Raw genomic sequence first — 15,345 nt, forward strand, 5'->3', positions numbered from 1 at the left:
CAGCTACATGTAGTAACCAGCCCCTCTTTCTTTCTCTTCTTATCCTTCTTAAGTTTTCCTATCAGCTAGGTACCGTACAGCAATAAACAACATGACATAAGCGTCAGTCCTTCTTTCTACCCATAAAAAAACACAGCAACGGCCAAGAGTGCAATACAATACAAAAGCAGCCATCAAGAAACACACAATGCACAAAAACTAAAGATTACAGTCCCGGGAGGGTACGGGGCGGGGAGAGGAGGCGGGGAAAGGGGACTAATATCAGTCCTTTCGCCGCCACTCACTCTCTTCACACCACCAACCACCCCCGGAGGAAGCACGCACGTACGACGGGCAATAAAAAAAAAATGGACAATAGAAAAAAAAAGCGAGTTATAAAACACACGGCACCCCCGCAATAATCCACCCCTACTACTACTACGCACACGCCATCCGTCTACAAAGCAACAGCGCCGACGAAAACAGCGGCGATAAGGGTCACCACACCACCGATCCTAACGCTATCCGCTCCGGACCCCTGTTGCTGCTGCACAAAGTCCGACGACCCACTCGCAGCCGTCTCGCTGCTGCTCGACGCCGACCCAGTGGTGGTGCTGCTGTCCTCCTCACCCCTCAATCCGTTCGCGCCGGTACCGGCACCGGTCAATCCGGGGATGGTCTCGACATCCGTTGCGCTTGGCGACGCCCCGCTGCTGGTCTTTGAGGCCGGGAGTGCGGCGGTCATGTTCTTGCCGGTGCCGAGGAAGCTCTTCATGACGGTGCCCTTGTCAGTCATAACGACGTTGCTCTCATAGCCGGCGGCGTCGTCGTAGATGTAGGAGACGGAGCCGCTGCCGTCCTTCTGCGCGTCGGATGGGGGGTCGTAGCACTCGATCTTGACCTCCTTGAAGGTCACGTAGTAGTAGCCGTTGTCCTTGATGTCTTGTGAGTCCCAGTCAATCTCACCACCGGCCCAAGCAATGGTACCGGGGGCGTTGGAAGCAAGACCACCGGGCCAGAGAGAGAGCTGCACGCGCGCGGGGGTCTGGGGGTAGTTGTACTGCTTGGTGGTAGAATTGTAGGTGTCGGATTTCTTGAGCACACGGCCGACCTGGCCGTCGACGGACCAGGTGACGGTGTCGGGGGTCCAGTCGATCTCGTAGGTGTGGAAGTTGTTGTAGGTATCCTCCGAGAGAGTGATGTTCCCACCATTTGTGTCTGCGCCATATCAGCAACTCATTCCACCTCCACGGCAAACCAAAACACAACCCCGGAAAAGAGAAAATACTCACAATTCGGCACCCCCTGCCAGTAAAAGTTTGTCTGCGCCGTATCCAGATCCACACCAATCCACTCATAGTCAATCTCGTCCTTCATATCACTCAACAAGATAAACGCCGACACCACGCCCTTTCCCCTGCTCGTCTTGAGCGTCGCCGAGATCTTTCCATACCACACATACGTCGTACTTGCTAGGACTGTTCCTACAGTCTCGGGCGCCATCGTCAGCAGCAGCTGGTTGTCGTAGATGGTAGGCTCGCCGTCCGCAACCCAGTCCGCCTTGGTCGAGTCGCCGAGGTACTTTGTCTTGTCGGCGATGCGGTCCAGGTTGCTGAAGGTGCTGTCGATGTTCTTGCACATGGGTGCGGGCGCGCACGAGTCGATGGTGGCCGAGTGCTTGGGGTCGCACCCGCCGAGGCAGTAGGCTCCGACTCCGCAGACGCCGTATTCTGGGGTGCCATTGAGTGTTAGTTTATGGGGGGAATTGGGGTACGGTCATGGAGGAGTGGGGGAGAACGTACGGGAGCAGCAGGGCTTGTCGGAAGGACAGCTTCCGAGGCCGACGCCGCACTCGGCGGTGATTTGGGCGTAGGCGGCGGTGCCGAGGACGGCGGCCGTGAGGACGAGGGTGTTGAAGAGTTGGACCATTATTTAATTGTTATCGGGGGTGTTGTATTTGGTGGGGTGGGTATATAGTATAGTATAGATCTATCCTCGGACGGTCAAAAAAGTAACCAAAAACACCGAGTGATAGTTAATCAAAAAAGAAATATATTTAATAAATAGATATAATAAAAAAAAACGAGAGTGGGATTGGGATTAGAACGACAGACGATAGAGAGAGGGCAAACAGCGAGCGTAAACGAACGAACGGATCTCGACTGAAGGGGGGGAGGAGAAGAGGAGGAGGAGGAGGAGGGTGTTGAGAGACAGGTAAGCAGGAGAGGAGGAGAGAGGAAGAGAGGAAGGAAGGGAAAGAAAAGGACGAGAGGGCGGGAATGTAAACTTTATGGAAAGATGCAACCGAATGCAGCCGCCTGGTCCGTCTCTCGTATGAGAGGTCAAGCAAGAGCAAGCAGTGCTAGACACAGATAACCAGGCCCGAAAAACACACTACGTACGCACGCTTGTCGCGAAAGGGGGTCTTGGGGGGGTGAGAATAGGGAATAGGAACAGGATTCAGAAGGTGAGGCGGGGGGAAATGATAGTCTTGGTCTCTTGGTTTTGGGGGAAGGAGGGTGGCCGAACTGCACAGAAAAAGGAAAGGGAAAAAAGGTCACAGGCAGAAGAGCCAGAATAGAGACAGGAACTGGCTAGGTAGAGCAGCTGGCTAGCAGGGGTGTTTGTGGGAAACGAAGGAGGATGTATTGCTGATCTTGATAGTATCGATAGCAATCAATCAATCCGTCAATTCCTACCCGGTACAACTGTAGAGTAGTAGGTAGTAGCTGCTGGGCGTCAACGTCCTGCGAAATGAGCGTGAACTAGAGATTGGGATAAGAATAGGAAAAAAAAGGAATCTCCAGAATAGACACCTAGCTAGGCCAGGAATGAATGGGTGGGTATTAAAAAGGACTGTGTGGGGAGGGCAGAGAATGGGAAGCTAGCACTTGTTTCCTCATGATTGCCCACACAGACTAGAAGGAAGGGGGAAGGAGCCCACAAAAAAAAAAAAGTCTTGAATTGAAATACCAAAGCGTGAACCAAAACCGCCCCTCACTCTCTATCTACACAATCCCTACCTACCGCCCCAATCCAGACCAAACATCATGATGCGAGGAGGTCCAGGTGGTGCACTGGTGGTGGTCGTAGTCGTGGTGAAAGAGCTCCCCCATGTCCTACAGTAACGTCCCTACATACAGCATCATGTATGTGAGTGCAGTACTCTACTCTAGGCAAGTAGGAATAGTAGTAAAACAGCCTGCGCGCACCTCATTGGCCGCACCGCATCCAATGGGAATCTACCCATGCATCGCATTTCCCAACGCGGATCAGAAGCCCACCCCTTCCCTCTGTGCAACTTTGACATGTCTTATGTGCGGTGCAGCGAGAATCATCCATATGGGCAAGAGCATTCGTCCGTCCCTAACGGCCGCCGAGAGGGGAGAGAAGGCAGGAATGTAGGTACCTACATGAGAGAGAGTGTGTGTGATGTAGATAGGTAGGTACCGTAGAGGTGCCTGGGGGGCAAAAGTGCAAGTATCGACAAAAGTGCAATTACGATAACTGCCTATCTCCCTGACTGATCCACGATGACCTCAAAAGTGCAGTAATAGGCCATCTCCATCTGCTCGGTAACACAGGCAAAGCAAAGAAATAGAGATTCGCCTCTCAACCTCACCCAACACTGACTGACCTCACCTCACCTGATTTGCCCGCACAGCCCTCTCTCTCTTTCTAGCTCTCTCGTCTCGCGGTGGACGAAAATACCCACGAGAAGGGAATATTCGAGAAACCGCAACCGTACAATACAAACCCTCCCTTTCCACCCGATCCGAATTCCGGGACACCGTTACTCCGGGGTTTTCCCTCCAGCTAGCTGCTAGCAAGCACAGCGTTTGTGGAGCAACAACATCCTGGGAGCAGCTGTCTACTCTAATCAGGCAGTTACTTTTTTAGTTGGGTCCTGTCTGGTTGGTCCGTTGGTTAAACAACATCAACAGCCTAACAACCTAATCTACATACGGCAACAACCCTCGCTCGGGGCGGACCCTGCCTGAATTGAATTCAACTGACTTTTGTTGACGGTCCGGGGCTCCCGCAGCAGCTGTGAGATGCATTTCTACCCTATCTCCCATACAGAATTAACAGAAGGTTCAAATCGGATAAAGTCCGCCCCCCCTCGGGAAATTGAAAAAAGATCACAGTGCTGCTTCAGTCAAGTCGGATCTCTCGCTTGCTTTAGTGTGTGTCCGCCGCCCGGCCATAAATAGCATCATACATAGACCAAAACCGAGGGCGCCGCGAAATTACATACTCTCTAGGTGGAGTAGGTTTTTCTAGCTGTGTATGTGTGTGCCCTGGATAGGCCCTGGATAGGCGATTTGACAGATAGATTGGCAGGCAGCACACCCTCGTGGTCAATAATCCCAAAGTTAGAGAGCGTGAGAGTGAGAGAAGTGAGATTCGGCTCAGATTCAATCCATCGTTTAACCTTCCCACACATCATCGTCATCATCCGGGTTGGGTTCTGTATTACTCTACACCCAGCTAGGTACTCTAGATACGCGTATTTGCGCCTCTGGATCTAGTGCTTCGAGGCCAAATATCGGGTACTAAACCGGACGTTACGAGGTCTATGTCTATTTTCAAGACCCCCTTCCCTCCTCTGCTATGGCCCTCTGGAGTTTGTCTTTCCGCTTTCTTCGTTAATCCGCCGAAAGACAGCGCCAGATCACCTGAACCCACTGCTCTAGAACCTCAGCAGAGCTAGAGTAGTGGTTAGCTGGAGATAGCACTACTGAGCGCTCTATATATATCATACGAGCAAGGCCCCCTACCTATCCAACCGACCTCCGGATTGTAGATACTGGACCCTTACTGGACCCTTACATAGAGCACTCTATTCAGCTGCTCTAACTACATCATCGCTCAAACCCTAACCTAAATTATAAAAACAAAGCAGCCAAAAACAAAAATAACTAAACCAAATAAAACGGTCCCGCTTAACCGTACCTCCCTTCGTCTATCTCTGTCCGGCATAGCACACCCTCCATATCGGATCCCCGACAAGGGGGGGGTCGCTTTTAAGCTCGTCGGGATCCGGCTCCTGTGCCTCGGCTTCCGGTTTTAGGGGTTGATGCTCGTAGCTTAGCTAGCCTGCTGGTCCTCGGATACGGTAGAGTAGAGTAGCTAACCCATATATAACGGTAGAGCACGCTTGGGAGAAGGCACGGGAGCACGGGAGGAAATGACGATGCTTTAAATATCCTCTATCTACTCTCGAGTAGGTAGAGTAGAGGATAGGATAGTGGTTTAGTCGGTACCGATGGAAGCTGGCGGGCTGTCAACCGTGCATACGATGCCATGGTGTGCTATGCTGCTTTTGGGGAGCTAGAGTGGTGGTGGGGGGGGGGGGGGGGGGTGGTAGATTAGGGCATGATGGCAGGTTCGGCTGCGAGAAGCCGAGGAAGCTTCTATGTTCTCTAGAAGAGGGAGAGATCTAGAGAGGGAGGGGGTGATGGTGCTTGTTTCCCCCTCGAAGGGAGGGTAGAGATTGCTGCTGCTAGCTAGCGTGGCATCACAGCCCGTCACTCGCCAGAGACGGAATCCGGAAAGAAAACATCTAACTGCAACAACGGCATCTACAATATCTGTTTGGAGTAGAGCAGAGTAGAGTAGAGGTCAGCTCGCAATCTACACATTCCCCACCTACGGCCACCCAGCGCAGCGTAGGTAGTCGGATCATGCCATCTTTCATGGGTAAAACGGTAAACTGGCGTTATTGCATTTTAGATTTCAATTGCAATATATGCCATACTATTGCAATTGAGCACTGGCACACACACACACGTACACTCAAGCCTCATTACATACCCTCCCCGTGAAACGCTGCCTTCATTAAATATATGGAGATAGCAGTTGTGGTGGCTTGCCGGCCGCATGCGTGGGTGGGTGGGTGCTTTACAACAATCGCATAGTGCCTACTCCATAATTATAATTTCCATATGGTGGGGGGAGGGGGGAGATTAAATAACGTCTGTTCACCACGTCGATAGTGTGATAGTGTGGGGTATGAGATGGGGCCATGGTCTCTTTCTAATATCGATCTGGGAGATTAGGTTGCGAGGAGAGATCGAGCCTCCTACTCTAGCTAGGTGGAGGTTTACTTTTTTTGAAGAAAAGAAAAGACGGTGGTGCAGTTTTGCAGTTCGGCGGGCTTAATGGGATTTGTCATTATCGGGGGTTGGGTTGTAATTGTTATCGCTATTAGTATTGGTGCTACGTGATATTGCATTCGTGATCGTGATCTGTCGAGTACATACGTCTGCAGAAACAGAAATTGGCTTTTTGATAGCGAGTCTTTGATTGCGGCTGTAACTTATGTCTGTCATGGATACTGGTACAATGTGTTCTGTAAAGAGAGTTGAGATCTAAAAACCTATGTACTTGTATCTACAACACTGTATTCCTATCCCAAGTTTCAAGTAACCCAACTCTGTGCTCTCCCCGAAACGAAACAAACTGAGCCGTAGCACGAGAACACAAAAAAACAAAAACCACTTCCCCCAAACCCACCAATCCCCCTCCGCTCTCACGAGAATTTTCTCTTCTGCTCAGGTACTCACTCTCCTCTAGTCCTCTACCCTGATTGAGCACGCGAGCACCCCCCAGCCAACCCGCGCCAACAACCCCTGAACGAAGCCGCACCTCGCTGACCCTTAGTCCCTTTCTACCCGGCAGACTCGCAGACTCGCACCCAGCCAACCCGATACGGCCCACCACCTCATCCTGCGTTGTTGCGTAGCAGTTAGAGCACCAGCCATACCTCTCTCACACACACTTACTCTCCTCACTATCTCACTATCTCCGTCTCTCTCTCTCTCTCTTACACCCCATAACAGCACATACAAACGATAAATACATATAGAGAAAATGTCAGAGAAAATGTCAGACGACGGCCATAGCCCCGAAGACGCGCTGCTCGGCGGCCAGCGGACCCGCAAGCACCAGGAGCGCTGCAAATGGCAGGGCTGGATGCAGATCGGGCTGGGTGTTTGGGCCGCTGTGGCCACTGTTGGTAAGTTTACTACAGTCCCGGTTATGGTTATGGTTATGGGGGGGTGGAGATTGTAGAGGGGGGGAGGGGTTAGCTAGCTAACGTTAATTGCAGGTATCGTCGTCATTGCGGTGATGTGGGTTCACGCAGACACTGCACCGGGCAGTGGGCTCGACAAGTTCCCGCCTTCGGGGAAGAGAAACATAGTGTTTATGGTCTCCGATGGTAGGTTCTCCGTCTTCATTTGAGGAGGGGGGAGGGAGGGGGTAGGGTTAGGTCTCGTATTAATGCGGTTGATATATAGGTATGGGACCGACGTCACTCGCCCTCACGCGCGAGTACCGCCAGCTCACAGATGGGCTCTCATGGGACAACACCCTTACGCTCGATAAACACCTTATCGGGACCAGCAGGACCCGCTCTACAAACAGCTTGGTGACCGACTCGGCCGCCGGAGCGACCGCATTCTCGTGCGGTATCAAGAGTTACAATGGCGCGATCTCTGTGCTACCAGATGGATCGCCTTGTGGAACTGTTTTGGAGGCTGCAAAGAAGGCGGGTTACATGACTGGATTGGTGGTCACCACTAGGCTTACTGAGTATGGACACCCCTTCAACATCACCCGGAGCTTGGATTGCAACTGGAGCTGATGTTTTTCGATATAGTGCTACACCTGCTTGTTTCTCTGCCCATGTCAACATGCGTATGGAGGAGGACCGTATTGCGGAGCAACAGCTCGGCGACTATCCTCTTGGACGCGTTGTGGATCTGATGATGGGTGGTGGTGCTTGCCACTTCCTTCCCAACAGCACCGAAGGATCTTGCCGTAAGGATGACCGGGATCTCGTCACGGAGGCCCAGAAGAAATTTGGCTTCCAGTATGTGTCTGGCCGTAAGGGTTTCGACTCCCTTGAGAAGGGTAAGAAGGTCAAGCTTCCGCTTCTCGGACTGTTTGCGTCAACCGACATTCCTTTTGAGATTGACCGCAAGGACGAGGAGTACCCCAGTCTCGACGAGATGACGGAGGTTGCATTGAGGGTGCTAGAGGAGGCCACCAAGGACAGCGACAAGGGTTTCTTCCTCATGGTCGAAGGCAGCAGAATTGACCATGCCGGCCATGGTAACGATCCAGCTGCACAGGTGCGGGAGGTGCTAGGTTACGACAAGGCCTTCAACAGGGTCCTCAAATTTGTTGAAAACGCAAAGAACCCCAGCGTCCTCGTTGCTACCAGTGACCACGAGACCGGTGGTCTGGCGCTCGCTAGACAGCTCCACGCCAGCTACCCTGAGTACCTCTGGTACCCTGAGGTCCTTGCCAATGCCTCATCCTCTTCCGAGTACCTCGCCGCCAAATACGCCAGCTACAGCGGATCCAGCTCTTCCGAAGATGAGTTCGTCAAGGATACCATCCTCGCGGAGGGACTCGGCATCCACGACGCCTCCGACGAGGAGATCGAGGCGCTCAAGGCCGCCAAGTCTGGCGCCGCCTGGGTTCTCGCAGACATCATCTCCCGGCGTGCCCAGGTCGGGTGGAGCACCCATGGGCACTCTGGCGTCGACGTGAACATCTACGGAAGCAAGGGGTCCGAGAGGCTGCACGGAAACCACGAGAACACGGATGTTGGAAACTTCATCAAGGACTTCCTCGAGATTGATGTTGACGCCGTGACGGAGGAGCTCAAGGAGAAAGGGGTCGACAGGGCCGTCACCATGGAGGAGGTTGAGGAGGGTGGAATGCTGGTGAGCCAAGTAAGGGAATACCCGTGGATGGGCAGGAGCTTGCATGAGCTCGCAAAGGACAGCTTTGAGACTGCAGGGGTCGATTGCTATCATGGGGACTTTAAGCACAAACACTAGATAGAACTAGAGAGAGAGACAGAGAGGAGGGTACGATATGTGATTGTTTTTTGTTGTGTCTGTGTTTTGGGTGTCCCTTTCTTGGACTTGGAACTTTGTATACTGGGTTTTAAGCTTGCTTCTTTCTGTTTTTTGTCCCTTCCCGCGATGGAATGTTTGTGCTTGCATTAATTAGTTCTATTTTGCCTTTACCCAACATTCGAAATTGAGGATACATCGTCATGCATTGCCGTGTAAGAATAGAGTTTTTGTTTTCTCTCTCCGGCCATATTTACAAACCTAGCACACATCTCCTCCGTGAAACCGAGAAGTCGTCATTGCTCCGTAGGGGACCTTGCTTCCGGATGCTTCGTGCCCCCAGAATTGAGTGAGTGGGATTTGACGGTAGGCTCGCAGTAACGTATGTGAGGGAGATTGTAGGTGTGCGGGCAGGCGGATTCGTACAGGTGGGCACAAAGTTTAAACACGACGCGGAGTCTGGGAGTGGGATGTTGGGCCGGTGTGGGGAAGTGGGTTCGTTGGGATTGTGTTTCTCTTTGTTACACTGTCGTTGTAGGTGAACGGGAGATCATCATCCAGTTGGATGGATAGATGGGTTTGCGTGCTGGTACATTCTATACTTGCTGCAACCTACATCATATCAATCTTACTAGCCATCCAGCGACCACCACCGCCAGTCCGGTGCCAAATTCTCATGCAGGCGCAACTAGTGATACGGTGAGGTTCTCGGCCCGGCTTCTATCCTTAAGCATATACTGCCACCCCGTACGATACAGCCTATAAAAAGTAAGCGGGGAGACCCAATCCAAGCCAATTAATGGGGGAGGCCGGACCAAAAAAACATGATAAACTTCCCCAGTCTGGTGGCATAGGAGGCTTAGTAGGTGTTTTGCCGTTGGATTGGACCTAGGGGGGACCGGCTTCTCGGTGGTTACTTTGGGGGATAGTGGGTCTGGACGTTTGTCGGAATAGTTATCTGTATTCTATAGATGTGTGCCTAGGAGCTATTTCCTTCATGGGCGGTCACTCGCTATCAGGGGCGACTAACTACATGTATTTTAATGACTCTTGGCAACAGAGTGCGCATACAAAGCTGTCGGGGAGCAATTGTGGTGAATGGCACAAACAGCTCATCGCGTGGTCCGGCGACTAAATAATAAACCTCGAATAATTCATTTACTTGAAACTGGCTTCCCACCCCCGCAACTGAAAACAGAAAGTAACTTTTTATTTTAATTTATCGAAAACATAGTTTTACCACCATTTACTTGTGGCTCGTTCGTAAGCTTTTCTCTCTCTCTTCTATTTTCACTTTGGAACATTTTCTGACAGAAACAAGAAATCCTAGAAATGCATATGGAGATATATAACTGATGAGGATTGACCAAGACTCAAAGGAAAAAAGAAAAAAGAAAGAAAAAAATGCGAGTATGTAAGATCCTCAAACACCGTGCGTCCGTCCCAAAAATAAACTAAACTTGAAGGAAATGAGGATAATAAAAACAATAGTCCTGACCTTAACACCAGATACACAACATTATCCCCTTATGATGCAATCTTTTTTTCGTAAAAATAAACTCAAATAGTAGAAACGAAGGTACTTTAAAGAAAAAAAATAAAGCGAGGGGAATGCTCCAAACACATGTCGTAGAAACCTGTTTTTCCTTGCCCAAGATTAACATAATAAAAAAAGCAATTAAAGTCCGAACCCTGAGAAATGGTCACAACAGACCCCATCCAAACCCCATCCAAACCCCACACCATAGGTCATTATCCAATGTATTCACTCACAGCCCTAACTCCCCACAATACCTCTCCCATGAATCTAGCCTGACAGGCCAATAGCGCCAACAGACTCTTCTCTTCACTCCTCAATCCGCCCATCCCTTGACCTGCTCCGACCCAGTCCGCTACGCTGACCATATCAGGCTGGGCGCAAACCCTTTTCAAATACCTCCTTGAACCCTTATCTAAAAGCACTTTGATCTCGCTGTACCGAAAGTCGTCTTTCTGAATCCCAAGCAGCCGCAAACTGTAGAACCATGCTGCTTCTTTGAAGCTCTTCGGTTCAAAGACATACCTTGGTGGCGACGACGCTGAACGCCCCGAGGATATGAACGACCTTCCAGTGCGATCGTGACGGTCTGGCGGTGATGCGAGAAAATCTTCAAATTCTGCGCTATTTATTCTACTTGAACTATACTCGCTTCTGGTACTGGAGATTTCATCGGTTAAAAGTCTCCTCGGCGGCAACATTTCCAACGCCGAGGCGAAGTATACTTCGTCGTCGGCATCCGCATCTTGCGCCTCTTTAAAGTAACGGTCCAATACATCTACGACATTATCAAGATAGTCCGAGATGATGCTGCTTGCGTTGCGTTCCCACTCAAACTCCTCCATGGGTAAAAATTCGTACTCACGAGAGTTTGGGTCGAAGTCTTCGTGCTGGCGATCTATACTTTCTGGGTGTAAAAAACGAGTGTAATCTTCAATAAGAACGTTCACAGGTAATTGCTCGCCAAGTAAACCCATCGTGTCAAAGAGCGAGCTCGTTGAGCTTGACGGCGAAAGAAGGTAGTCTCGAGCTGGTAATGGTCTCGCGCTTGACAGACTGGAGAACGGAACATAGCTGTTTGGGGCCGAAAGTGAAAATCCATCTAAACCTGCAGTTGCTGGGGGAGGTGGGGCATCTTCGCTTGTGGCACACTCCTCGAAAGATTTCCTGCGTTTCTGGCTCTTTGTACGATGATGATGACGTTCCTTTGGAGTTCCTAGTGTTACAGCTTCTTTTTTCAGGAGCGGAGGCGGTACATGCATTGGGTCCGATGGCGCGAGGACAGGACTAGCTGGGCTACTTGGGTTCGACACGAAGGGGATACTGCCGGTCGGTGTTTTCCTCCATTTTTCTGGCCCTTCTTCAGTTCCTTGCCCAACAGCTACCTGTGCTCTTTTTCTACTTGAGTGTCCCGATGTAGATTTCAACGAATCCCCATCTCGCCTAACACCACCTGATCCTTCGCTTGGGGGATCTGTGGATGAAGACTGGACAAAGCTTCCAAAAGGAGCTACCGGTGTGCACTTTTCCAACGTCCTCACCGTTCCACCTAGCAGATCTGCCTCAGGCAGTATACCCCATGCAAGAGCCATTGCTGATTTTCCATGATAGAAGCTCATTATGATAATGGCTTGGAGAGCCTCTGCTGTAGTCCACTTATGTTCGGGATCCAATTCTTCCGACTCATCTCCACGAATTAGTTCTTTGACATGGTCTTGTGTGATGGTCCAAGGACGGTGCGCAAGTAACATATTCAGTTTTGAGATCCGCTGCAGTTTTGGTGGTGTGTTCTGGATCCCCTTTAACCATTCTTTCTCGCCTCGTATGGTCAAGAATTTCTCCGAAAGTAGCGACAGGTAGTATTGACACTTTTTCTCGGCCGCAGCAAGAATCCCCAGGTAAATTCTCCACTTCTGGGGCAGGGGCCCGTTCGGCGAGTCGTCCGAGACAAATAGATCAGTAGCCTCCCTGTTTACCTCCGCAAAACTTGGAAAATGGAAGAGAATCTTATTCAAATTTCCAACCCTGCCTGTACGCATATAAGCGTTCACTTGTAGATATCGAATATCGTCACTAGGAGGCTTCGGTTTTGGCAGAAACTTTGGAATCTGCCGACGGGGATGATTGCGTCTTTTGAACTTGTAGGATGTGTTCAATCCGTTTGGTGGAGATGGCGGCGTTTGAAAAAGCGATGATACCATAGAAACCGTTGTCCGCCTGCTACCTCGGCCAAAAGAACCAACCGGGGTTCTACCACGGGAGGTAGAACGAGTACGATCTCCATTCATAGTTTTATTGGGGTCCGGAATCATTATTCCCGATGCTAAATTTCCATTCCCACTCGACTCCCTCGGAGAGAACATTATTCCGTCCTCCTCATCTTCCGAAAGATCAAGAGGGTTGGGAGACCTTGGGTTTGGTGTGGCAGGAGTCCAGGGCCCGTAGTTGAGGCCAATTGTTTCCCCTAAAGGAATGAAAAATGACGGCCCTCTTACGGGTACCTCGGGTATTTGGGCTCCAGCTCGCTACCAGATACACAGAATTGAGTTAGAATCTTTCAATAGATGCTTTTGTATGAAATCGAAACCATTATGCGTAAGTTTACCTCTGCTCGTTTTAATATCTCCCTGCATCCCTTTCTAACGTCTTTGAAAGGGCAGTCGAGTGAGAATCTCAGCAACCAAGTGTAAAAATTTTCTAGATTGGTCTTCATTTCCTCCAATCCCCATATTTCCTCGGATACCTGGCGACCAGCCCAAGCTACATCTCTGTTTGCAAACTCAAAATCTCCCAATCCCCTGTTGGAAAACCTTACTGCACCGTCAGTAAACGAACCTGTCTCTGTAGGAGACACGGCGTATTCCACCCCTGATATTGATGTCCAACTGTCTTCCTTCTCTGGAGTTAGAGGTAGAAAGTTGTTGTATGGTGCATCTAGTATCCGAGGCGTCACGATGCTCAAATCATCTGCATCAAGTCCAAATACGTCTTCGAAATGCATTTTGAAACTAGAATCTCTCCGAAGGATACCCCGTTGACTGTTTGGGGCGGGCGAGATACCGGAGCCATTACTTGACTGGCGTGCAATGGGGGGTCTATTCAAATGAGGTGATAATGGTGTCCAGGAAGTCCTGAGATAATCCTGCCACCCACTTGTCCAATAATCCACGACATGTCCAAGAGTTTTGAGGGCACTAGAACGTATCAGTAGTTCTTCGTCAAAGAAGCAATTGAATAGACCGTGACGGAAGGTGTTGGCCGTTTCTGAAAGGAGAAGAAGAAGGTCAGTCTCGGAAAGTCCTAATTGCAGAGGAGACAGTTTACCGAGCCTTGGTCCGGTTTTCTCTCCCCCCATGCCCGTTTCACCCGAATCAACTCCGCAGGTTACTTAAGATTTCCGTCTACTCGCTTCCAACGGAGTCCCACGTAACCCCACGTAGCCTTCTAATATCGCTTGTAAATGCACTGAAAATAGGGATATTGAAATCCGAGTAGAATGTGAAGATGTTGTTGGACAATTGTGGCCGTGACAAGAAATTGGCATAAGTTGACCAAGAAAGCTAGTGAGCTCGTCTCGGAGCTGTGAGAAACTCCCAAGAGCTTTGATTGATATTTTTTGGAGACAAAACGTCGATTGTTTGTCAGGAGTTCCGATATCTCCCTATGGGACTGCTACGGCGGATAAGGAATGAGAATGGAATGGGGAAGAAAATGAATAGTTAATTTGCAAGCCCAAAGATAAGCTGTAGCTCGATCGAAAACGCCGGGTATGTATGAATGTAGGTAGCTGGGGATCTCTAGCGCTGAGCAGATAGATAGAGATGGCTTGTCCCACAGTAGACGATTGGTAGTAATCCGCTACACAAGCAAGCCAGCCTACCGAGTTTCCCTGCGGTAAGGGCTGGGACAATGACGACAAGAAAAGAAAGAAGAAAAGGAAAAAGAAAGAAAGAGCCGCTGCCTAGAGCACAAAGAAACTAGAATCGAATCGGGTGAAGCGAGATGAGCCTGGGGTTCACGAGATGGTTATGTAAAGGGATATGATCGGATCAAACTGCCACTCGGATGAGATAATTGGTTACAGATAGGTATCGTGTGATATTTACACGAGTAAACAAGAAAGAGCGAAGGTTGGCAGAAGAAGATGGTTTTCTTTCTTGTTGGGCGTCCGATAGATCTGGAGTGGTTGTTACTCTTGGGGGGGGGGGGGGGGAAGAGAACTTTGATCTGAGACGTATGATTGATAGCTTCAAAGATGCACTAACATCACCACCAGCCGCAGTAGCAGGGAAGGGAATCGGCAAAAGCACTGGCAGGGACACCAAAATGACGACGAACTCGAACGATATCGGGCACGAGGGGACAGGAAAATATTCCGCGGTAATCTTTGACACGGTGGACAGATGCCTTTTTTTCTGGGGAAAGGAAAGTCTGGGCGGCGTTTCCGTCCCGTCTTTTTTGGCTGGCAAGGGATTGAAAACGGCAAGGTGCAAGGTATGAAGTCTAGAGCAGGATCCTTCTTCTGTTATTTTTCTTAAGGGACAAGACTTATCTTTCCTGTGGCGCGTCCCTTTAGTCCAAATTATTGCGGGAGCTAATATTATGCGGTAAGGATGCAGATGCCTGACAGGTAAAGTAGGTAAGTAAAGGTCAAAGGACGGTATGTAGACTCTACTCTAGAGTAGTATGTAGCTATGTACATGTATGTCTAAGCAAGAGGATCTATGCAATCGACAACGAGGTGATTCTGTTTCAATGACAGAAGCAAACAAAAAATACTACGGGAATAATCGGAGCAAGAAAATGCGTGTTCAGGGAAGTATGTAGAGATGCTGCACCAACCTCAAGGGTCCAGGTAGCAAGGCAAGGTAAGAAGAGAGAAGGGGAAAAAAGAAACAAAAAAGCTGTGAGACCAAGCTTGTGGCTCGTGGGGTGGTTCTGGATCTGGGATCT

At 50.1% G+C, this 15,345-nt stretch overlaps 3 protein-coding genes across 3 annotated transcripts; 1 reads left to right on the top strand and 2 right to left on the bottom strand.

Annotated features, from left to right (window-relative positions):
- Positions 1–436: 436 nt before the first annotated feature.
- On the bottom strand, positions 437–1,908 carry H6S33_005643 (uncharacterized protein; the record flags this gene model as incomplete). The annotated part of the gene is made up of 3 exons (XM_044837011.1): positions 437–1,197; positions 1,272–1,709; positions 1,782–1,908. The coding sequence occupies 3 exons, from the start codon at positions 1,906–1,908 to the stop codon at positions 437–439; spliced, it is 1,326 nt and encodes a 441-aa protein (XP_044698952.1).
- A 4,947-nt stretch (positions 1,909–6,855) lies between these two features.
- Positions 6,856–8,837, top strand: H6S33_005644 (uncharacterized protein; the record flags this gene model as incomplete). Its single annotated transcript, XM_044837012.1, has 4 exons — positions 6,856–7,000; positions 7,094–7,204; positions 7,284–7,578; positions 7,646–8,837. The coding sequence occupies 4 exons, from the start codon at positions 6,856–6,858 to the stop codon at positions 8,835–8,837; spliced, it is 1,743 nt and encodes a 580-aa protein (XP_044698953.1).
- Positions 8,838–10,607: 1,770 nt separating this feature from the next.
- On the bottom strand, positions 10,608–13,393 carry H6S33_005645 (uncharacterized protein; the record flags this gene model as incomplete). Its single annotated transcript, XM_044837013.1, has 2 exons — positions 10,608–12,917; positions 12,998–13,393. The coding sequence occupies 2 exons, from the start codon at positions 13,391–13,393 to the stop codon at positions 10,608–10,610; spliced, it is 2,706 nt and encodes a 901-aa protein (XP_044698954.1).
- Between the last annotated feature and the right edge of the window lie 1,952 nt (positions 13,394–15,345).

This window comes from Morchella sextelata, assembly GCF_020137385.1.
Source record: "Morchella sextelata strain SCLS chromosome Unknown scls_2, whole genome shotgun sequence".
NCBI lineage: Eukaryota > Fungi > Ascomycota > Pezizomycetes > Pezizales > Morchellaceae > Morchella > Morchella sextelata.